Here is a 25,551-nt window from a genome sequence, read left to right on the forward strand (position 1 = left end):
TCAAGATCCTCATTTGATCGAGAGCATCTTCAGTTCAAAGAGATACAGTGCATTCTTTCACATTTGGGGTCAAAATGCAAATGAATTCTACAAAGCTGGGGAAACCAAAAGAACTGAGAGAATAGTATGACAGATTAAGTGGGTTTGAGGTGAGAAGGGTAGTGGAGATAAAAGTTGGGGTCAGTAGGCTTGTAATAGATGGAGGTATATAAGTGAGCACTTTCTGCCATTAATTTCATTGTAATTATATATAATACCTCAAGTGGTATATGTTGGGGTTGCATCAAATGCAATATATCATCAATTAAGAGATTAGTACAAAATTAACTCAGATTAACTCAGATTACTCTGTCTAATGTTATGCTTATTGAATCACACTGTTTCCAGTTTGTAATGCATTATCTCATAGATTTGGGATTTTGATGATGTGAATGCTTATTTTCAGAATGACATTGTTGGATATGTGTGAGAGGCTGAATCTGGCTGGTTTGAACATGAAACATGTAGAATATCTGGTCCAGATATGGCTGGCTTAAATATTAAAGGGTTAAGCATTAAAATAAGTTAAACAAATAGAAATAATAGGACCTGGAATAAGAAGTCAGAATAACATACTGCGTTTACTTGTGAATAAGTTACACTATTTTATATTTGCTTTTAACTGAAACCCCCCCCCCAAAAAAAAACAGTAGTGCATATTATACATGGGGCAAAACTGAAACTATGAAGGGAAAGAATTTTGTACCTAAATTTAACACTAAGTTAGGGGTGATATAGTCCTGTAATGTATTTTGTATTTTTTTGTTAATAATACACACCTTTTTTCTAGATTTGTGAACCTAAAATTTTACGGTTTGCATTCTACATGAAAACCAAATGTTCCCTATTTTTATTTGACCATATATACGATAGCATAAATTATGACCATTGTCCAAGTGAATTGATGGGAAGTGAAGTCTTAAATTATGTATGATAGTGTTAAAACAATAAATGGGCATTATATTTCATGAGAGCACCCATAAGGTTGTTTATTATCCTTGTAATACATGAAATAAACTAAGAGTTAAAAGAAAATCTGAAACAGAAATACTAAAATGACAAATCATACTCTGCATCTATTCATACATTGTTATGTGTCTCAGTTTGTGTATATTTACTGCCATAAGACCATATACTTCTGAAAATTTTGATGTTTCAATAACCTGATATAATAGATAAATAACACAAAAGCAGTGCAAATTTTAATGTTAGCTTTAATAAATATGCAACATCTATTGTTTAATGTTAAAATGATGTAATATACATACAATTTATTTTAAATGGTTTAAATGATTCTTAGCATTTATTCAACAATATACATTTAGTTAATTAAGTTTTTGTTCTCTAAATTAAATTAAAAGATTTATATTGTTAGATTCTGAATGCTTGATGTTTAAAACATATTAATCAAGAGATAGCTTTAAAAAGAAAAAAAGAATCATAGCAAAATGTTTGTGTTTGAAAAAAAAATCATTTCAGCATTTTTCTTATACACATTTAATTATTATTCATTTTGGTTATCATGTAAACACAAATGAATAAATAAATGTTTGAAATAGGTTGTTGTTATAAAATACTGTTTTAATTTCTGAACATGAGCATTAAAAACATTTAGCTAACTTATTATGCTAGCATTGTTGAAAGCAATACATTTCTTATGAAAATGAAAAATAGCTCGTTATGAAACAGAAAAATTGATTATTTATTTTTAAATTTTCAGGAGAGAAATTTATGAATGGAGGTGTATTATAAGAAGTAGTATTGAATTTCTGATGTTCAAAACTTATAAACCCCAAGTCCATTCTGGGGTGAAGGAGGAGAATTCTGCATGATTCACCTGTTTTGAAGTATTTACTTGTTCATTTTGGTAATTCCAGAGACCCAAGTTAATTCTTATATTTCCCATTTTGGTGGTTTCATTTTTAATTCCAAATTTCCTTAATAATTACAGTAAAGAAAATCCAATCCATGTTATCCTTGAGATATATTATTTCTAGCATTTTGTTGCCCCCCAAATAGTGGTGTACATTATACATTATCATTTTTGATGTCCATTTTTTCATATTTTCATTGGTCAGACGTAATTTATGGAGGCAGAGTTTTGTTATGGCTGAATGCCCTTCTTGTTGCCAGACCTCACCTGTTTTCAAGCAAGGTAATATTTTTCAGTGGCTAGACATGTTCTCACAGAATATTGGAAATGAATGACGCAGCTTTTATGACAGTGGCACACACTCACATCTATCACATGGTATCATGACAAAAAGACACATAGATGCACAGGCACACATACAACAGACTTCTTTTAGTTTCCATCTACCAAATTCACTCTCAAGGTTTTGACCAGCCAAGGCTATGGTAGAAGACACGTGCCTAAGATACTACACAGTAGGAACCATGTGGTTGGAAAGCAAAAACTTCACATCACACAACCTTGCTTGTAACTATACAAGTGGATTATATATAAATAAAACATGGGGAGATATAATTTTCTCAGGACAAAATTGTAATCATGTGATTTACATGCTGTTGTCTTTAGAATAGGTGAACTTTTATGGCCTAAACTAGTTAAGTTAAAAATGACAATTTCAAATCTATGTTTATTTTGTATACAATACATAAACTTTTCCCAATGCATTTTGTTCAGTAATTATAATAATCTGATTAAATACTCTTTTCCCATACAATCTGCTTGTTTAAGTTTGTAAATGTTGCCGTAATCCTTGCTTTCAGTTCATCTTTGGTGTTACAAGGAGTTTTGTTGGTCTCTCGTTCAACTGTGCACCATACATAATATTCAAGTGGGTTGCAGTCTGGGGAGTTAGGTGGCCAAATGTTAGGAGTGATGTGGTTGCAGAAATTGTCTGACAGTTATGACTGGGTTCTCCTGCTTGTGTAGCTTGGTGCAAAGTCTTGTTGCCAGACATAGGGTCTTCCAGCAGCTATCCTCTTGACCCAGGGTAGTATTACTTCCTCCAGGCACTTGATGTAGGCCTCTCTGTTGAGTCTGAGGCCTTTTGTGAAGATGAATAGAGGCATAACGTTGCCATTACTAGAGATCACTCCAAATACCATGATATTGATTGGATGTTTGATTTCTATCATTCTTGGTGCATGTCCTCAGATTATTGTATCCTCAGATTTACATCCAAACTCTCTGAAATGTTTGTATTGGAGCTTCCAGCACAAATGCCAAGCAGCTACAGCATGCAGTTTCCAAATTTCTGGCAGAGTGAATTGTATCATGGTGCTGCCTTTCTCACAGATGGTGCCCAACTGACCCTACTATACTGCATAGTCAACAGAATCAAAAAACAATACGCAATGTGTGAAATTAAAAATATAAAATTGCAACAATTTACCCATCGCACTCTGTGTGTATATGTATGTGTGTGTGTGTGTGTATTTGTGTATGTGTGTCTATCGCTTGACAACCGACGCTGGTGTGTTTATGTCCCCGTAACTTAGCAGTTTGGCAAGAGTTCAATAGAATAAGTACTAGGCTTACAAAGAATAAGTCCTAGGGTTGATTTCTTGGACTAAAAACCCTTTAAGACGGTGCTCCAGCATGGTCACAATCAAATGACTGAAACAAGTAAAAGAATGAAAAATTGATTAGAATGCACATTTTTTTTACAATTGCTTTTCCTGTGACCATAGTATGTGCATACAGAATGCATAATAAGTTTAATTATCAATTATTATGTTACTTTAGGCAAGAAGCCTTTTGTGCACAGATTAATGTTTTCTACACACATTCATTTCTTTCACACATATCTATTTGTTTTGTATGTTAATTGCAAAACTTGTGCATGTACACATGTACAGCTTAGAGAGAACAGTGTTTAAAAGGTTTCGTCCTCGAAATTCGCTATCTATAATTACAAGTGTGTTTTATACTCAAATGTACATTGCATGTAAATAAATTCAGCATTGGTGCAGGCGTGACTGTGTGGTAAGAAGTTTGCTTCCCAACCACATGATTTTGGGTTCAGTCCCACTGTGTGGCACCTTGGGCAAGTGTTTTGTACTATAGTCTCAGGCTGACCAAAGCCTTGTGAGTGGATTTTGTAGATGGAAACTGAAAGAAACCTGTCATATATGCTTTGTGTGTGTGTGTATTTGTCCCCCTGTCGTAGCTTGACAACCAATGCTGGTTTGTTTATGTCCCTATAGACATAAGAGACTTATAGAATAAGTACTAGGCTTACAAAGAAGCAGTCCTGGGGTCAATTTGTTTGTCTAAAACTCTTCAAGGCCATGCTCCAGCATGACCACAGTCAAATGACTGAAATAAAAAATAAAAGAAATAAAAGAATGTATACATACATATGTGTGCATGCACACACACACACACGCACATACATACATACCAGGCCAAATGTTGTTTGGGACACAAGAAAATGTATATATCGTTGTAGAAATCGGATGCTCTGCTAATGTGAATATCTCTGTGGTCTTCCCTGCGTGGCTAATAAAGAAATCTGTCTCTTCAAAACTCAGAGAAAGAGGATGGCAATGCACAACTGCTTCAAAAACTTTCAGCTTCTATACCCATATTACAAATTCACATTTATACCAATAATGATTGGTTCACTTGGTTTTGTTGCATCTCTATGGTTATTGACATAATATGCAAGAAAAGCTTTAAGACATGAAGACAATGCTTTTCAAAGTGTTCTCTAGGAAAATGACTTGTCCCTCTGACAAGTCATCCTAATGAGACGTCTGCATTGGCTGGGTCGTGCCCTCCGTCGTCAACCAGGAGAATTCATCTACAAAGCAATTGCCCCAGCTCCCTTTCAGGGTTGGCGAAAGCGATGTGGTGGACAATGAAAAACCTGGCTGATGACAGTCAAGGCTGATCTGGAACCCAACCTAGGGCCCCATATCTATGGCGTTCGCCGCTGGAATAAGGAGTGGTTGGAGATCATGCAGTCATTAGCCTCAAATCGTCAGGTCTGGTCGGCATTTGTGAGAGATGCAGCACTGAGGATGTATGAAGCCAGATGAACCCACCCCGGGTGAATGCTGTCTCAAGACAAGAAGAAGAAGACTAGGAAAATCCCCAGAGTTCCATAAGGAAAGATGTCTTTTAATTAAATTTGATAGAAATTAAATTCAATGAAAAAGGTGGTATTCACTGTATTTTATCTTTTGTTTTCTTAATATAAGTAACAGTACAGTCATGCTTCTCAGCTATGTGGCTTCGGGGTCAGTCCACTGTGTGTCATTTTGTCTTCTACTCTAGCCTCAGGTTGACCGATGTGCTTTGAAGGAATTTGTAGAGGGGAAACTGAAAGACAGTTATGTGTGTGCATGCACGTGTGAATGTATACAATCTGCAGTGACCTATGCCATAGATACCTGTGCTTATTACAATTTCCTATTAACATAATGTTTGCTAGCTCTGCACTTTTGACTTTCTCTGTAATTAATTTCCCTTACTTGAAAAACTAAGGTTGATAGCTAGAAGAGTATCCAACTGTAAAAACCCCGCCTTGATTACCTCCCCTCTAACCCTTGCTAGTATGGAAAAATAAGCATTAAATGAAATAGTAAATGGAATTCCCTCTCAAAAACTATTTTTGTTTCATTTAATCTTTAATATTTGAATGATGAAAGTTCTCCATTATGTATAAATATGGGTTACACAGTTTTTGAACAATCATACATGTTTAAGGTCCATTGCTTTAAAATGTTCAGTACTTACAAGTAATAAAGCAAAAATGATATAATGACATATATGTGTTTTAAATAGCAATTATTATTCTTCTATACTGTTGTCATTTCAATATATATATAAAATGTATATTATATTTCTGTAATGAAGGTGCATGTGTCAGTGTTTAGAACGTTGGGCTCATAATCATGAGGGAGTAAGTTTGATTCCTGGACTGGGCTCTGTGTTGTGTTCTTGAGCAAGCCACTTTATTTCATGTTACTCCTGTTCACTCAGCTGTAGAAATGAATTGCGACATCACTGGTGCCAAGCTGTATTGGCCTTTGCATTTCTCTTGGATAACAGTGGCGGCATGGAGAAGGGAGAGTGGTATGCATTGGTGACTGCTGGTCTTCCATAAACAACCTTCTCCAGTCTTTTGCCTCAGTGGGAAACTTTCTAGGTGCAATCCCTTGGTCATTCATGATTGAAGGAGGTCTTTTACTTTACTTTTATATTTCTGTAACATGTTATAGAAATATTATATGTTTTGTGTTTTACATGCTTCAGTCATTGGGCTGTGGCCATGCAAAAGTACTGCCTCAGAGTGTTTAGACAAATAAATTGACTCCAGTACTTACTTTTAAGTTTGGTATCTTTTCTATCAATCCCTTTAACCGAACTGCTAAGTTATGGGGGATGGAAACAAACGAATACTAGTTGTCAAGCAACAGCAGTGAACAAATGCAAACACAGACATTCACACCTCCGCAAGCACACACACACACACACACACACACACACGCACGCACACACACAACTGGCTTCCATACAGTTTTTATCTACTAGGTTCTCTCAAGTCATTGGTTGGGCCAGGTTGATAGTAGAAGACACTTGCTCAAGGTGCCATGCTGTGGGACTGAACCTGAAACCACGTGGTTGTAATAAAAGCTTTCTTAACCATATAACCATACCTGTGTGTGTATGTGTGTGAGTGTATGTTATGCAATACATACAGTTCTTATCTACATATGTCCTTTTTCTACTCTTAACTTCAAATGCATTCCAGATCCACGTTACGTTTCATCCTTCTGAGGTCAATAAAATAAGCGCTAGTCAATAAAATTAATGCTGAGAGGTCGATGTAATCAACTATACCTCAGAATGTAGCACATCTTCCCCTCCACCAATGTGGTCACAGCCCAGTGATGAAAACCAGAAAAAAGCAAAATAAAAACCAAAGCAAGACAAAAAACAAAAAGACAAAAAAGCTATTTATAAAACATAGTGTAAACCTTCAAATGCAATAAGCTTGCAGTTAGTTATTTCCTTAGATTTTTTTTTATATTGCTGTTGTATTATAAGGAGCTCCTTTTACTTATTTTTGTATTTACATTTGCATTCTTTTGATTTGAAATGGCTATTTTCAAATGGAAAGCACCATCAAGACTACCCACGTAGGGCAATGCTTGATGGAGGAATTGTAATATACTAAGGTTGTGAATATATTTTTATCGTGTCTGCATGCATAAAACTATTACTACTATTAATTCTTTTTTTGCTTTTCTTTCTTCTTCTTAGTTTACCTTATTATTTGTGGTATAATGAAAACTTTCTATGAAGGGGGGAGTGGGTTGGTGATATTCCTTTGATCTGAAGTGCTGTTTGTGAATGAAAACTATCATCACAAAAAAAAAAAAGCACTGCACAGTGGGGGGAAGGGAATTGCAAGATATTAAGTTGTCAATGTATTATTATTCAATTTCTACCATGTGTGTGTTCAATAGTAATACCACTAAAAAATTGTTGTTTAGTCACAGATCAACTTTGATTGAGTAGATTTGTGATTAAAAGGTGTTCCAGCTGCGGACATCTCATATTTTTCTTAGGCACAATATACCAACGCTTGCATTATAATTCTGTATGTTGTTCCAATTTCGAAATAGCACGGTGTGATATGATTAAGATTTGGATGCTATTTTTAGCAGATCAAACGAATGTGTAGTGGCACCCTAGTTGGCTCCCATATTAATATGTATACACCTACAATATAAATAATATAATACTGCAGCTACGATTTGGCTTTCTCTAATCTTGCTCACAGATAATTCTGTCTGTCTGTCAACCTCTTTGTCTTTCTTGCTCATGTATACGTGTTACACACACATGTACACACTCAGTATTTTATTGAAGCTGAAAGAGACTTCGCAATCTGTTTACTCAGATTTCCTTCTAACTGATCACGAGACAGACATGAGTTACAGTTCATGAAGTCTTTACAGTTTTAATAAAATACTCAAGTTTCGGGCCTTGTGCCTTGAGTAGAAAAGAATAAAGTGTTATTCTTTCTATCTTGTTTTTCATTATGTGCCCACATGTCTGTGTGTGTGTGTGTGTGTGTGGTGTGTGTGTGTGTGTGTGTGTGTGTATGTATATATATATATATATATATATGTACACATATACACATGTGATTGGCATAGACATAGCTCTGGGTGCATGTATGGTAGTGTAGTTTAGATGTTTGCTTCCAAACCACATGGTTTTATATTCAGACTCACTGCATGCCAACTCGGGTAAGTGTCTTCTACTATAACTCCAGGCTGGTCAAAGCCTTGTGAGAGGTTTTGATAGTAGGAAACTGAAAGAAGCCCACCATGTATGTGTGTGCGTGTCTTTGTTAATATAAGATGCTGTTTGTATATATGTTTATATATGTGGAAGTATGCATTTATATATTGATGTATGTGTGTATGTATTTGTATATGTATATGTAAGAAAGTTAATATGAAAGGGTTAAAAATGCATTAAATATTGAAGGTGAATATATCTGTATTATATCTATTTATATGAAAATGATGGTATAAAAATGTTTTCATATAAAAGCTTTATTATACAGATATTAACGTATGTTTTCACAAAGTAAGTTTCGAGAAAAAAAAATAAGAGGTCGGAAAGACAAAGAATCACATTCTGTTGAAAAGTTTTTGTAATAAAAATTTTACTGAAAAAATTTTAGTGCATTGTTTTAACTAAGGAAGGAAAATCACATTTTACTGACTGGTTTACACTATCACCAGCTTTTACAGTTTAAAGTATGTTCTTTAATCCAATGGTCAAGGATCTGTGCAGCCTTGCTGATCAGTAGTGCAGGCAGTGATTGTTTTGGTCTTGTGTGCAGATGCCTTATTCTACAAGAACAGAAATTTCATATCACCAAAGAATCTGATATCTGACATATTCATAAAGTGTTTCAAGAATTTCCGATAGACTGCTGCATTGACTGTGGATCTGAGGAAACTGTTGTAGCAAGTGTGATATAATATGGTTACACACACCATCACTGTATGCAAGAATGTAGGAACTTGATGCTGGACACATCAACAGCTGCAGTTCTGTGCCTCTTCAGGTTTCTTCTAAACACAGCATGTGTTTTTGCTCACATCACATGCAATAACTTCATCATCCAGGTAGCAAAAGAAAGGAAATTCATATTGAGCATAATGTATATTCTCTTGCAGGATGAAAGGAAGAATAAGGCGTAAACATTGAGCTGAAATTTCTTTGAAATTGAAATTTGTTCACTGTTGGTATGAATATAAACAATGTGTATCACCAGATTCTGATTAAATCCAAAACAGAAGTAGTATATATCAAATTTATGTCTTTCAAAAAATATAAGATGAATTTAAAACCCATTGCTCTTAAGAACTTCTATATACCAATGATGTTGGTCTTATAACTGAATCTATTAAAAGAAATTTCAGGTGGAGAAACAAAACCAAGAGTCAAAGAACCTGAAGATTAACATAGCAATTTAATACTCTCTCACATCTGCTATCTCTCTCATCATTGGCTATCAATGCCCACACTCTCTTTGTCTCCCACTTGCTATGGCTACGACTATGCATCTCTGACTGCCATTTCTCTCCCCTTCCATTCTTACACCCTGCACATCATCTCTGTATTTTCTAATCTATCTACAGGTTTTCCCTTATTTTTTACTGATCTAAATGTTATATTGTTACTCTCCACCCCTCCAGTACTGTCACTTATTACCTCCTTTTTCCTTAGCTATTGCTTTTACCTTCTTACACTAATATTTACCATCAACCATACTTTTCACTGCATTAACCACTACTGCCCAATCTCTAACCACCTGTCTCCCTCTTCTCAAATTCCCATGTACTTATCCACCCTTCTTCCCCTGACACTTATTCTGCATTCGCTCTTATAATTGCTTTTTCTTGTCTTTTGAGAGTGCACTCTAGCACCTTGTCACCATCTTTATCTCCTTTCCAGCTGCTCCTCCATACTCCTATGTAATGTGAGCTAGCAATGTATCTCTTCTACAAGAAGTCACCTGTGCCTGACCTATCATACTTTTAACCTCTGAATACCTATTTCTTTACTACCCACAAGGGGCTAAACACAGAGAGGACAAACAAGGACAGACAAATGGATTAAGTCAATTTGAATGACTCCAGTGCGTAGCTGGTACTTATTTAATTGACCCCAAAAGGATGAAAGGCAAAGTCGACCTCGGTGGAATTTGAATTAAGAACATAGCGGCAGACGAAATAGCGCTAAGCATTTCGCTCGGTGTGCTAACATTTCTGCCAGCTCGCCACTTGGCAATAATGTCTCCTATCCCTCTACAAGAACCTCACTGAGTTGAGGATGTCCTTTTTTCTTTGTCTTGCAAATTTCTTGGTGATATTACTAGTACTGGTGTCATGGAGAAAGCAGCCAGTACTCTCTGTAAAGCAGTTGGCATTAGGAAGGGTATCCAGCTTGTAGACCCCATGCAAAAATAGACATTGGTGTTTCAAGCAGTCATCCAGCTTGTTGGATCCTGTCAAACTGTTCTGTCTATGTTAGCATGGAAGGTGGAAATAATATGAGGATATGATGAATTTAGTCTTGTAAAGTGCTCAATGTGCTTGAGACATAGAGTAACAGATAAATCCATGTAAAATTCTGTACACTACCTGAATTATAAACATTGAGAGCTGTATAACTTGAAATGAAAAGCTAATATATTATGCACACAAACACAGTCACATAAACATGCGCGTACACACGCACACGCACTCACACTTGCGCATACATACAAAGAAGTGTGAGAGCAGGAAAAATATGGGTGGAAGTATTTATAGCTTATGTGTGTGTTTGTGAGTTGTGGGTAGATGTCTTGATATATATATATGTGGTTCTGTGTGTGTGTTTGTGTGCAACTATATGTAAATGTATTTTGATGTTTGAGGAAAACCTGTCTTCTTAGTACATTTGTTCATTTAAAACTTTCCTCTCTTTCTTCCTTTCTCTCTCTGTCACAGTGAGTACATCTTTCTCACTGTCTCTCTCTCTCTCTCTCTCTCTCTCTCTCTGTCACTCCCTCTATTTCTTTCTTTCACTCTTTTCCTTTTATTCTTCTGGTTCACCTCTTCAAAGTGTTCTTGATTTCCTCTTTATCTACCCTACTTAAAGTACTGATGGCTTGTAGAAGTGAACCTTTGAGGATATACATATGTGTGTGTGTATTATATGCATCAGTATATGTATGTATGTATGTATGTATATATATATTTATATGCATCAGTGTATGTATGTATATATATATTATATATATATATATATATATATATATATACATATGTATATACACATGTATACATATATACATACATATATATATATATGTATATCTTTCTATCTGTCTGCCTATTTATGTGTATGTATGTATATATATGTATGTATATCATTCTATTTGTCTGCCTATCTATCTATTTATGTATATGTGTATATATGTGTGAGTATATATATATATATATATATATATATATTACACACATGGTCTTACATTTATGTGTGCATGTAATTTTATGCATTTGTTTATGTGGATATGCTTGTATCATATATGCAGATGAGTGAGTTGAAGGAGTGCCGGAGTACCCAGTCAGTCTATGAATTAACTGGACGTATTTTATTACCAAGGAGTACCGCCTGTGAAGTGTCTGTCTTCAAAACGCTTTTAACCCTATGAGCCAGTGAAGCCAGTGAAAGAGTGGGGTGTGGGTGCTTGACACAGTTCCGCAACCTGCAAGAAATAGTAGTAAAATCTACTACTAACCAACACTGCCGCCCTCAAAACAGAAAACGAACATACTAGGTAATGCTGAAATAATTCATTTTTAATGGTTGAACTCAAGTAGAAAAACTATAAATAATAAATAGCACGTAAATATTGGGTTAAAAAACTCTTTGGATAGAAAAATGCAAAAAACTGCCCACGTGACTCAAACCCACATCAGTAAACATGACAGCCTTTGAGGTCTTCTACCCAAAGGCTTTTATTTTAACTCTATATTTACAAGCTATTATTTACAGCTTTTCTACTTGGAGTTCAACTGTTAAAAACAAATTATTTTGCATTCTCTTGAAGTTTCTACATTAATACATACTGTCATCACAGGATATATGTGTACAGGCATATATATATATATATATATATATATATATATGTGTGTGTGTGTGTGTGTGTGTGTGTGTATGCATATTATGCATGTATATTACTGGCACGTGAAAAAACATTCGAGTGAGGTTGTTGCCAGTGCTGCTGGACTGGCTCCTGTGCAGGTGGCACGTAAAAACCACCATTTGAGCATGGCTGTTGCTAGTACTGCCTGACTGGTCCTCGTGCTGGTGGCACGTAAAAGCACTCACTACATTCTCAGAGTGGTTGGTGTTAGGAAGGGCATCCAGCTGTAAAAACTCTGCGAGATCAGATTGGAGCCTGGTGCAGCCATCTGGTTCGCCAGTCCTCAGTCAAATCATCCAACCCATGCCAACATGGAAAGTGGACGTTAAGCGATGATGATGTTGATGATGATGATGATGATTCGTAGACAACTGGAGCCTGGTGCAGCCCTCCAGCTTGACAACAATTGTCAAACTGTCCAACCCATGCCAGCATGGAAAACAGACATTAAATGATGATGATTAATGTGCTAGCATGCATGTTACATTGCCAATGAGTTTAGGATTCTCCAATTGGCTCCAGCTTGACCTTTATGCTAAAACTGACCTGTTCCTGCTTCTCACACCTCCCCTACAATGTCATTCTAAAATATAGTCATGTCATCGAAATCTTGAAGCTGCAAGATAATGCATGATTAATAAGCATTACCCTTGTCCAAGTAATCTGAATGCAATCAGTACATCAGAAGTAGGCTGCTAGCTCATGCTGTTCTACATATTTCTCTTTGCCATGGTTTCCTTCCACTTGTATCACTTGGTGCGATGTACATGAGGAATGTGACACCAGTGCAAAATCACCTTCCTCCAACAAGTCATCCTAACGAGACGTCTGCGTTGGCTGGGTCGTGCCCTCCGTCGTCAACCAGGAGAATTCATCTACGAAGCAATTGCCCCAGCTCCCCTTCAGGGTTGGTGAAAGCAATGTGGTGGACAATGAAAAACCTGGCTGATGACGGTCAAGGCTGATCTGGAACCCAACCTAGGCCCCCATATCTACAGCGTTCGCCACTGGAATAGAGAGTGGATGGAGATCACACGGTCGTTAGCCTCAAATCGCCAGGCCTGATCGGCGTTTGTAAGAGATGCAGCATTGGGGATGAATGAAGCCAGCTCAACCCACCCTGGGTAAATGCTGTCTCAAGCCAAGAAGAAAGACTTGTATCACTAGGTATTTCTTCATTCAGCTGTCCTCTACATTCATCACATCTGTATTAACTCAGTTTCCTCGTTTGCGCTCTAGATCTGATTTTTTTTGATCAGCGGCACAGGCAGCATTAATGAGAATATTAATACTTTTATCTCTCGATATTAATACTACCCTTCTCCATACCTCTCAGTATTATACTTTTCTATACTATTAATACTACTTTTGTTGCTAATATATATTTTTTAACAAGCTCACTGGCTAATTGCAACACCAGCACCTGTTCTGGCACTGTTATTTTATATATCACTGGCAGGGAAATGAATTGCTGCTACCCCTAGCAGTTGAGTGGCCATCATTGACAAGACCAAGGAAGGCCAGAATCATGTGGTCTAGAGGTGGTGGGGATTTATCTCCTTGCTAGTGTTATAAACAACAGTGCATTTTGCACCAAAAACCAATTATGAGAGTTTTCTCATGGTAACTACTGCTGCATAGTTTGTTTTAACAGAACATCTGCATTTAAGTGGGGATAAATATCATTTTATCCTTTTTGTATCTAGTTTTTCTCTTAGTTTGTTTTGTTGCTATTATGTAAAAGTGTTGTAAGTAAAAAAAAATGACTTTTTCAGAAAACGAAAATATAGTTTCACCATTCCATAGCGAAACCATTGTACTAGACTTTGACAATTTTTAATATCTTAGCATCTGAAGCAGCTGGACATATGATAGTTTGACCAAAAGAACTGGCTATTGCAAGCAGAAATAAATATTGAAAAAAAGCATATTTGGTCAAATTTGGAAATACGACAGTTTAACATAATAGCAATGATTTGTTCTTCATCACCTACGCACACTAAGATTACACATCCAGCATAGTATGTTCACCTTTGTTCCTTTCCAGTTTTCACAAACTTTCAACATAGCAATTCGTAGACAAATGTTGCATAATGTATTTTTCACTTGAAGAAAGAATCTATTTGTTACCAGTTGAGGCAACAACTCCCTAAACTTTCTCATAGCAGCTACCACTACTATTAATTAGCTTGGCCTTATTTTAACCCCTCCCCTCACCCTCCAACTCACCTCTTCCTCTACTCTCTGCACCCACCATTACTAACCTCCTCTCTTTCTCTACCGTGAATATCCTCTTGCTCTTCCTTTATATCTCTAACCCCGTCCATATGCCACATTCATCCTCCCTCTGCCTTTTACTCCTTTCTTTTATCCCCTTCGACCTTTAATCTCATGCAGTACTGTGAACTGCTATTACCAATTCTTTCTCCTGATGAAGAAAGCTAATCTTATGGTAATATCTTTATAAGACCATCTACTGGTTGCATGTCCGTTATTTTTGAACATTTGAACTGCTAATTATGAACATCATCATTATTACATAATTCTGAGATACCAGAAACAGCTGCCGAGTTAAAAACTATGTATTCTCTCTTTAGTATTCTGTAATTTTTATGTTTTAGGTAAAATTTTTGTCTTTATATTTGCATATATATATATACATGTATACATGTGTGTGTGTATATATGTATGTATACATATATATATATATATATATATATATATATATATAAATATATGTATATATATATATATGCATACATATACATATATATGTATACATATATATTTATACATATATACATACATATATAGAGATACACATACATATATATATTTATACATATATACATACATATGTATAGACACACACATATATATGTTTGTGGGTGTGTGGAAGTGCAATGGCCCAGTGGTTAGGGAGGTGCAATGGCCCAGCAGACTCGCGGGCATAGGATTGAAGTTTCTATTCCCAGATTGGGCGTTGTGAGAGTTTACTGTGTGAAAACACTCAGGTTCCGGCAGGGGTGGTGGCAAACCCTGCTATAGTCTTTTGCCACAACTTTCACTCTTTCTTCCAGTTTCTGTTGTACTTGTATTTCAAAGGGCATGCTAAATCTCCCTGAGAACTATGTTAAGGGCACATGTGTCTGTGAAGTACTCAGCTACTTGAATGTTAATTTCATGTGCAGGCTGTTTCGTTGATTGGATCAAATGGAACCCTCATCGCTGTAAACGACGGAGTGCCAGTGTAATATATGTAAACATACATGTATACATATATGTATATATATATATATCTACTACATATTAGGAAATTTTGCCTGTGGGTGTGTTAGCTAACTCATCCTATATCATTTTATCGATTTTGATGAAACTTGACACATGAGTAGAACTTATGTCTGGAAACCTCAGATTGTTGAAAAAAAATCGATAATAGGGCCCCTGGAAGGGATCCTTATATATATCTAATATATTTTCTTTTAAAAATCAAAGGAAATAACCCATTCATTTTCCTAAATTATTTGGTATAAATCAAATTTAGTATGCTTATTTCTTAGTATTTGAACTGTTATAGTTGTTTTCGCAGTTTATCCAGTACAACTCTTAAACAAGTAAATAGTATTTTCCTAATCAATAGATCTACTTATTTCAGTTAGTGATTTTTTTACGAATATACCAACCCTAGCGGTCCTTAGGTAATATTCTCTGGGAATGTACAAAAGCACTTTTCAGAGTTATTTACTTTGAATTGTTATTATCTCATATCTGATTAGCCTGTTATTGCATAACATACTTCACAATTTTAGTGTACATACCTTATTAGCATTTCCTCCTAAGTTCTATATACTCTAGGAATGCATTAAAGCCTTTTTCAGGGCTACTTTATTTGAATTCTTACTACAGGGTATCTAATTTCATGTTATTACATAAATGACTTCACAATTTAGGTATTCATAACTTATTGGAAATGCATAAAAACAAGATCCTGTATAAGACAGATCGGTATTCTCTGTAAATGCACAAAAACCATTTTAAGGGCTACATACTTTGTTTTTATTGGATTAGCGAAACAATTATGAGAACGGAACCAAGGGATAAGCCCTGCTTTCCCAGGAATTACCGGGTACATCAGCTAGTGCATACACATATATATATGTATACATATGTATGCATACATACATATATATATATATATATATATATATATATATATATATATATGTATACATATATATACATATGTATAAGTATACACATATATGTGTGTGTATATATATATAGGGTATGAGAGGTATTGGTGTCAAGAAGACCCAAAGGTGTCAGGTAATGCTGAGTAAGTTCTATGGACAGACTATAGTTAAGCTCCAGGTTCAATAATGATACCAATGAGGAGAGTTTAGTGTCCAATGAAAGAAAGGTATGCATAGGTGGGCTCACTTAGCTTGCCGGGTCTTCTCAAGCACAGCATATTTCCAAAGGTCCCAATCACTATTAATTACCTCGGTGAGGCCCAGTGTTCGAAGGTCATGCTTCACCACCTCATCCCAGGTCTTCCTGGGTCTACCTCTTCCACAGGTTCCCTCAACTGCTAGGGTGTGGCACTTTTTCACCCAGTTATCCACATCCATTCTTGCCACATGGCCATACCAACACAGTCATTTCTCTTGCACACCACATCTGATGCTTCTTAGGTTCAACTTTACTCTCAAGGTACTAACACTCTGTTGAGTATGCACACTGACATTACACATCCTTCGGAGCATACTGGCTTCAGTCCTTGTGAGCTTACGCATGTCCTCAGCAGTCACGGCCCACGTTTCACTAGCATGTAGCATGGCTGTTTGTACACATGCCTTTTACTCTGAGCGAGAGGCCTTTTGTCACCAGCAGGGGTTAGAGCTCTCTGAACTTTGCCCAGGCTATTCTTATTCTAGCAGTTACACTTTCAGCACACCCACCCCTGCTACTGACTTGGTCACCTAGATAACGGAAGCTATCAACTACTTCTAGTTTTTCTCCCTGGAATGTGGATGAAGTTGTTCTCTGCACATTTTCAGTGTTTATTGCTCCTGAGCATCTGCCACATACAAAAACTATCTTCCTATTTAGCCTTCCTTTGATATTGCTGCACCTTTTATGTGTCCATAGCTTACACTGGGTACATCTTATAGTTTTTACCTATGCCTTTTCTACAGATCGAGCTGAAGGGATTTATGGTTTGCCTGCCTTCCTACTTATTAGGACTTTGTTTGGTTTTAACTACGTTGACTCTAAGGCCCTTCGATTCTAATCCTTGTTTCCACACTTAAAACTTCTCCTCTAGTTCTGATAGTGACTCAGCAATTAGAGCAAGGTCATCAGCATAGAGGAGCTCCCAGGTACATCCTGTCTTGAATTCCTCCGTTATTGCGTGGAGGACTATGATAAATAGGAGGGGGCTGATGACTGATCCTTGATGGACCCCTACCTCTACCTGGAATTCTTCACTGTACTTGTTGCCAACCCTCACCTTACTGACAACGTCCCTGTACATGGGTTGCACAGCTCTCACTAACCATTCATCTATCCCTAGTTTCCTCATTGACCACCAGATACGGGATCGGGGGACCCTGTTAAAGGCTTTATCGATGTCAACGAAAGTCAGGTACAGAGGTTTATCTTTGGCTATGTATTTCTCCTGAAGCTTTCTTACTAGAAATATAGCATCAGTGGTGCTTTTCTCTGGCATGAACCCAAACTGCATCTCATCTAAACTAACTCTCTCCCTAATTAGTTGGGCTATATCCCTCTCTGTGACCTTCATTATCCGATCCAACAGCTTGATACAATTATTTAATCCTTTAGCATTTTAGCAGACCATATCAGGCTCAAAGTTTCTATCTGTTTTGTATTCAAACTGGTCAGATCCAGCCTTTCACTCCTACCCCACAATATCTGTCACATCATCAAAATCTTGAAGCTACAAGATGATGCATATTAACTGAAAACAATGTGAATAAATAAGCATTGCATTTGATAGAGGAATCTGAATGTTAAATGGTTAATGTATTCTTAATTTTTTTGTTCAAGCTACAGGATATTGATTGGAGGAAATTTGGTTATTACTTCTACAGGCTGAGCAACCACATAGAAACTTCTTCATTGGCTGATGACATGGTTGGTTATCTTTCAGTCAACCTCGATCATACAGACCAGTGGTTCTCAACTGGGGGTCCACACAAGCAAAATAGTATATCAGGGACCCACAGGGTTCATGACAAAATTCTGCCTTAAGAAATTGCTAGATTTGTTTCTTGAATGTTTTATATAGCTCGACCTATACAAGTGAATGTGCAACAAAGAAATTGGGAATTTTGAAAGAAATATCTATATCGAATGACTATGAGGGAGTACCAGAATAAAATAGTAATCAAAAGGATCCATAAGTAATAAAAATGGTTGCGAACCCCTAATATAGACCTGTCATCAGAGGCACTCCAGCTGTGATTATACTGTCTATTTGTCAGATGTGTTTCAAGACTAATTGCATAATCCACTGTGGCTTTCTGTACTTTTATGATGGTATGCATGATTTAAGCGAGGTTTGGCTGCTATTTCTTTGAGCTGCCCTAGTGACCACATCAAGGTTTCAACATTAATTGACATAAATGAGACATCATCAATGCCACCACCACCACCACCATCATCATCATCATCATCATTACCATCATCATTGTCATCACCACCATCATGCCACCACCACTACCACCATCATGCCACCACCGCTACCACCATCATCAGCTATCAGCTCCTCTTAGTAAGTTGAGCACCTGTGACTATTCTAATATTATCCATAGTTAGCTATGGTTGTGCAGATGATGTTCCAATCCTTTCCATGTTGGCTGGTAGACCATTGCAGGATTTGAACTCAGAATAAATAGAGTCAGAATGTACATTGTAAAGCATCCCATCCCATGCAGTTAGTCCATCCCCTACACCTGTATTTCATTTATAAACCTTTGAAGGGACTTAGCCTAGTTGTTAGAGTGTTGCACCAATGATAGCCAGATCATGGGTTCAATTCTTGGACTGGGCAGTGTGTTGTGTTCTTCATTTCATGTTGCTCTAGAGCACTATGGGGACTGACATGCGAAAGAACAGACCCAACATTTCTTCTGCATGTTGCAAAAGTAACTAAAAGAAGTTGAGGTAGGACTTGCACTCTGGCCTTGTAAAACCCTAACCAGCAACAACTATCCAAGAAGACCCATGGGTTGGAGGGTTCTTACCTGAGTGGTGCAAAGGCATCATCTGCCAGGAATAGTTGAGAATCCTTCCTTTTCTTTCTCGAGTCATACCAGCTCATAAGGGCTGGTTTCCCAGTTTACATGGTCAATCTATTCCCTACCTGGATGGGATGCCAGTCCATCACAAGATTACTCATTTTTGCCAGTTGAGTGAAATGGAGCAGCGTGAAAATAAAGTGTCTTGCACAAGGACACAATAAATTGCCTGGTCCAGGAATCAAAACCACAATCTTACAATCATGAGTCCAACACCCTAACCACTTAGCCATGTGCCTCCACCAGTATTTAAGAATCACCATCAAGTGATGGATGTAGTGACACGCTGTTACAACAACAGTGAGATTTGAGTTCAAAATGTAAGGGTAAAGGGGTAAAGACCCCCTTCGGTCATGAGTGACCATGGGATTGCACCTAGAAAGTTACCCTCCTAGACACAAGTCCGGGCAAGGTTGTTTATAGAAGACCAGCAGTCGCCCATGCATACCAGTCTCCCCTCTCCACGCCACCAGTGTTATCCAAGGGAAAGACAAAGGTCGATACAGCTTGGCACCAATGACATCGCAACTCATTTCTACAGCTGAGTGAACTGGAGCAACGTGAAATAAAGTGCCTTGCTCAAGAACACAACACGCAGCCCGGTCCGGGATTCGAGCTCACAACCTCACGATCGTAAGCGGTACAGTCTGGCCCATTAATGCTTCTGTCACTGTAACGAGTGATATCTTCTTTCTATTTCGGAATCTTATGGATCCTTAAAACTAATGTTTACCTTCAGCATTTATGTTGTGTTTGTAATTGTGTATAGGTATGTGTGTGCATGAATGCACATATATATATGTATGTATATCAATCTATCTATCTATCTATATATCTATATATAAAATAAAATACAAATTGGGACAAGAACGCAAAACATGTAGATAGACGATACAAAAAAGACACGGACGGGTCATTCAAAGCCTTTTATCTTCAGTCAAGAACCGGATCATCCTCACAATTTCGGCTGATTAATCTATCCGGTTCTTGACTGAAGATAAAAGGCTTCGAATGACCCGGCCATGTTTTTTTTGTATCGTCTATCTGGATGTTTTGTTGTCCCCTTTTGTATCACCTAGTTGTCCGGATGTTTTGCATTCTTGTCTCATTTTGTATTTTATTTTATATATATAGCGACGTACGTACACTTTGTTCTCATGTGTGTGTGTGTGTGTGTAAGAGGAAGACAGAAAAAAACATTGTAACATCATCTGCAGGATTTGAAAGTTGTAACTGCTGTAAACCTTTAAGCTGTGTGTGTATATATATATATATATATATATATATATATATATATATATGCACACACACACACACACACACACATACATTCATAAGCACACACACATATACACTACTTATACAGGCATGCATATGACAATATGAGACAAATGCATAGCTTTTTCATGTGTTCATATATATTTGTGTATGTATGTATGTGTGTCCATATTGATATATATTTATATGAGTAGTTATTTTTCTGCTGTTGTTTTGATTGTATCACATCCGTATTTGTGCATGCCCGCACGCATGCATACACTCGCACATACACACACACAATAGATATTATACAGGTGAATATTAGAATCAGTAGAACATCAAGTGACATACCTTATGCCTTTTCGCTGAAGTCATTCTGTGTCTTGACTTAAATCCTATTGAGGTCTAATTTCCTTTCCATTCCTCTGACGATGTAAAAATAGCTATTAATTGATACAGTAGTTCTAGGAATTGACCACATCAACTCCCTGTATTTAAAGTCAGTGCCCCAGCATTATCGCAGTCCACTAACTTAAACCAAGAGAATCTATACATAATCACATTGTGTGTGTATATGCATGCATATTGCCTGAGCAGGTCTATAATCATTCACATTCCATCTAGAAACATTCCATCTTTCTAGAAGCATCTGTGTTTACCATTGCGTAATATGTCCTTCTAATTTTTGAAGAGTTGTTTAAGGGTTTTCGACCAATTTGTGCTAGAACATCGAGGCTTCCTTATATCTATACATATGCATGCATGTATGTATATACATTCATAAACATATATTCATATGTGTATATATAGGCATGTCGATCTGTATTTGCATATATATATATATGTTTGGGTTTGAGCATTTTTGTGTGTATGTGTATACACACACGCATATTCATACACCTCTGCTGATACAAAGGTACTTCGATGATGTACTTCTGCAAACTGCTAGAAAGAGCAGTCAGATCTTCTTCATAATATCCCACAAACACTCTTGTATATATATATATTTATATATATATATATATATACATGCACAAACTTATACACGCACAACCGCTCTGCTCTGCATTTCTACACATATGTATATAGATTTTAAACTTTTTGAACAGTTGACTAATTTCAATCACATGATGTCTTTAAAAGTATCCTTAAATCCTTAAAAATGTTTTAGCCCGAAGGCCGCGGCTATGCTGGGGCACCACTGCTGAGCACATAATCCTGTTAACTCGCGTTATATATACACATATACGTGTGCGCATGCGCAGCTATAAGTGCAGTTGCGTATAGTGTGTCTATAAATGCTCGCATATGTGTGTGTGTATGTATGTTTATGTTATATGTGTATTTGTGTGTACATGTGTTGATGATTTGATATGTGAACAGAAAAAGAGTACTCGACATATGAAGTAAACCTTATCGAGACATTCAAAGCGGATGGTTCATTGTGTTGCTCCTCGGAGTTTCATGTTATGTGTGATCCGTCAGGTGGCAAAAAACTGGAATTACACAAACACACAGAAGGGTACTAAATATACATGTGTGTGTGTGTGAGTGTATATATATATATATATATATATATGTATGTATACACATATACAAAACAAAGAAATAGAAAATGAGCGAAATGTGAGGCGGAAAGATAGAAAAAGTGACTAACTTATATAATCTCAGATATTTTACTCCAAATGATCAGCTGTCTATCTCTTAGTGATCCTCATTATTGATTAGCAGAAAAGAGGAGTGGGACACCAACTTTGTTATAGCCACACCCATGGGAGGAGTTAACAAAATGTGACCAGCCAATGAAACACTCGTTCTTGAAATTTTCAGAGTTGCTTATTTGCTGATTCTTACAGCAGTAAACGCTTACCATTCCACAATATGGTACCTATTTGCAACTCGGTGCTTTACGGGTCCTTGAGGGTTAAGTATCTCGGGTCAAAGAAACTGCTGAAAAATACTTGTCGACTCGGCCATCAGGAGTACTTGCGTATATGATGACATTGACAGTGACTCTGATGATTATGACAGTGGTCAGGACCGTCGCGCTGATTTTGACGATGCAAAGCGCAGTTGTTTGATTGACAGAACTACCTACTTAGTGAATTGTAGAGAATTTGTCCGAGTTTTCCATGGATACATGTACCTTTGATGTAGTCAACAGACCAGACAGGAATCTGCATCACATACTGTGTGACGAGACTATAAACATACATACATATATATGTATATATATGCATATATATATATATATACACGCACACTCACACACACATATATATATATTGCTTTAGGAAAAAAATGTTTAAATGCTCAACACAACTTAATGTTAGAACTGTGTAGATTAGTGGGTGGTTCAGTCTTTTTAAGTTTTCTGATGCACTGGAGATCAAAGAAAATGTTATTGGCCCACTTCACATGAAAAGTTAAGAAATCTTAAGCTTTTAAAGTTCAAAATATTTTGAAAAGAAATGTAGAAAGCTGTTACCTCATTTTATATGCCATACTTATGTAAAGGCACTCAACTATTTGTATAGATTTTCTAAAGATTTTAATTATATTTTTTTAAAATCTGCAGCGCATCGAGACACTTTTTGTTTTGCACTTTTAAAAAAACCACCCGAGTAGAATCTTAGAAATATATACATATATCTATCTATATGTATCTCTGTTAATTTGTGTGAAATAAACATTCAACACAATTTGCACTACACAGTTTTGCTTGATCTACAAAAGGAGCGATTATAAAACTGTGTTTTAATGTATATAATCGTTATTTATATGCAAGAAATTAACATGCATACAGAGGATTATGCATGCATACACATGTTGATTTCTATAGGATATATTTCAAACCATGGTTTTGCAGTTTGTCTTTTGCTCAACCATCCGTACATGTAGATACATACATAGGTATATAAATGTATGTATAAGTATGTATATATGTGTATGTATGGTCCATAACTTCAATTTGGATTTTTATTTGCATTCATAGAAATCCTGGTTGGTAACCATGAACTATAAAAAAACTTTTTTTAGCTTATCGGACTTCAATATGGGAAAAACCTACAACCTTCTATGCCAATAAACTATTATTGTTCCGAAAAGTTGTTTTTTATACCTACCATGGACTACCCGAAGCTCATTAACTTCCAGCATCTAGATCCTGGGATCTTACAATTACATATGTGCATGTATATATAAATATAAAAATGTATACATATGTATATAAATTTATATATATATATATGTATGTAATGTATGTGTGTGTATATATATATGTATATATATCACTGTATTGACATTACTGTCAGATGTGGTTATACTCTGCTGGTTGCAATGTGCGTGCTTCCTTGCATAGTTGTAGCCTTCAAATGATGCCACCCCATTTGCTAGGCAGGCGGAGCAACATTGCCCCTGAATAGAATGCCAGCCCGTCACAGGTTTACTCATTTATAATAATATATATATCTATGTGTAAATACATATATGAATATGTACATGTGTGCATATATCTGCATGTATGTAAATATATGTATATGAAAATATATACACATGAATATATATGTCTATGTACATGTAACCAAAGGATACACACACACACACACTCATATATATAATACAAATGCTAATCATTGGATACACTATCTTTAATAACTATTCTACTCTACGTTCAAGCATATTGAGTCCATTTTTTTGTGTAAGCAGTCACCAGTATCACCTGAATAAGGTTACCTCATCATGTATATGATGTATTGCGATATGTATGTATGTGCGTATGGATATATCTCTGTATTATTTATTTGTGTGTGTAATTAAGAGCATACTGGAAGGCATGACACAGTAACTGTAAATTTGGGCTCAATAATCAGCTCCATTTGACACTCCTATATTTAACGCAGTAAGAAACCAACAACCTTAATGCGGGACAGGCTAGCATGCGGAGTTCGAACCATGTTGTATACTAATAAGAAATGCAAAAAATATATCCGTATATCCGTATATATATATATATATATATATATTAAAACACCTATATTAATATCTAATTTAATTGACATTAAATATTTTAATGTTTCTCTCATTTTCTCTCTCTCTCTCCATCTTTGCATATATTTCTGCTCATGCATGTGTGTGTGTACCTCAAGTGACTAAACAAACTCTAAGCAAAACCGGTTGAATGCCCAGTCTGCCATGACAAATCATCAGCATCCAAGCAGCTGTGCCCATTTCTCTCATTCCACATCTTGCACATACTCCATAAATTCAGTCCGTAAGTGGAACAGTAAAAATCTGCAAAACTTTCCTGAAGTTCAGCATGTAACTTTTTTTTACTGTTTTTGTCTTGATTCTTTGTGCATTTGTTAGAAATGAGCCTTTAGTTTATAAGATACTTATCAAATAATTAAATAAAGGGCATGTTTATATTCATGCCTATTTACATAGATGCATAATAAATATGCATGCCAACACATATTGGTTTCTCCTGAAACAGGTGACACCCATCACCAGCAATATTTCTCCTCTCCTGGTGGTGCAAAAACTGAAAATAATCTTAGTTTGTACCTCCAGAATTCAAATTACTATTGCAGGAAAGTGATTACTGGAAAGTAATTAAAAGATGCTATATCCAGGAACGTCTTATAACCTTTAGCATTCAGCCTACTTTGTCAAATGTAATGCATATTGATTCACATCATTTTGAATTAATCGTGCATTATCTC

The 25,551-nt window shown here is 36.3% G+C and overlaps 1 protein-coding gene across 6 annotated transcripts in view; it reads left to right on the top strand.

Annotated features, from left to right (window-relative positions):
• LOC115210860 (kelch-like protein 9) overlaps window positions 1-25,551 on the top strand; it is a 360,010-nt gene that overhangs the window by 293,273 nt on the left and 41,186 nt on the right. Inside the window, exon 1 of one of the 6 annotated variants that reach the window (XM_036502262.1) lies at window positions 2,072-2,194. The exons of the other annotated variants lie outside the window; for them this stretch is intronic. Coding sequence (XP_036358155.1) covers window positions 2,087-2,194 — 108 coding nt within the window. The 5' untranslated portion in view covers window positions 2,072-2,086. Of the gene's footprint in view, window positions 1-2,071; window positions 2,195-25,551 lie in introns of those variants that run through there. 6 annotated transcript variants of the gene reach the window in all.

The sequence above is a fragment of the Octopus sinensis genome, linkage group LG4 (assembly GCF_006345805.1).
Source record: "Octopus sinensis linkage group LG4, ASM634580v1, whole genome shotgun sequence".
Classification (NCBI taxonomy): Eukaryota; Metazoa; Mollusca; class Cephalopoda; order Octopoda; family Octopodidae; genus Octopus; species Octopus sinensis.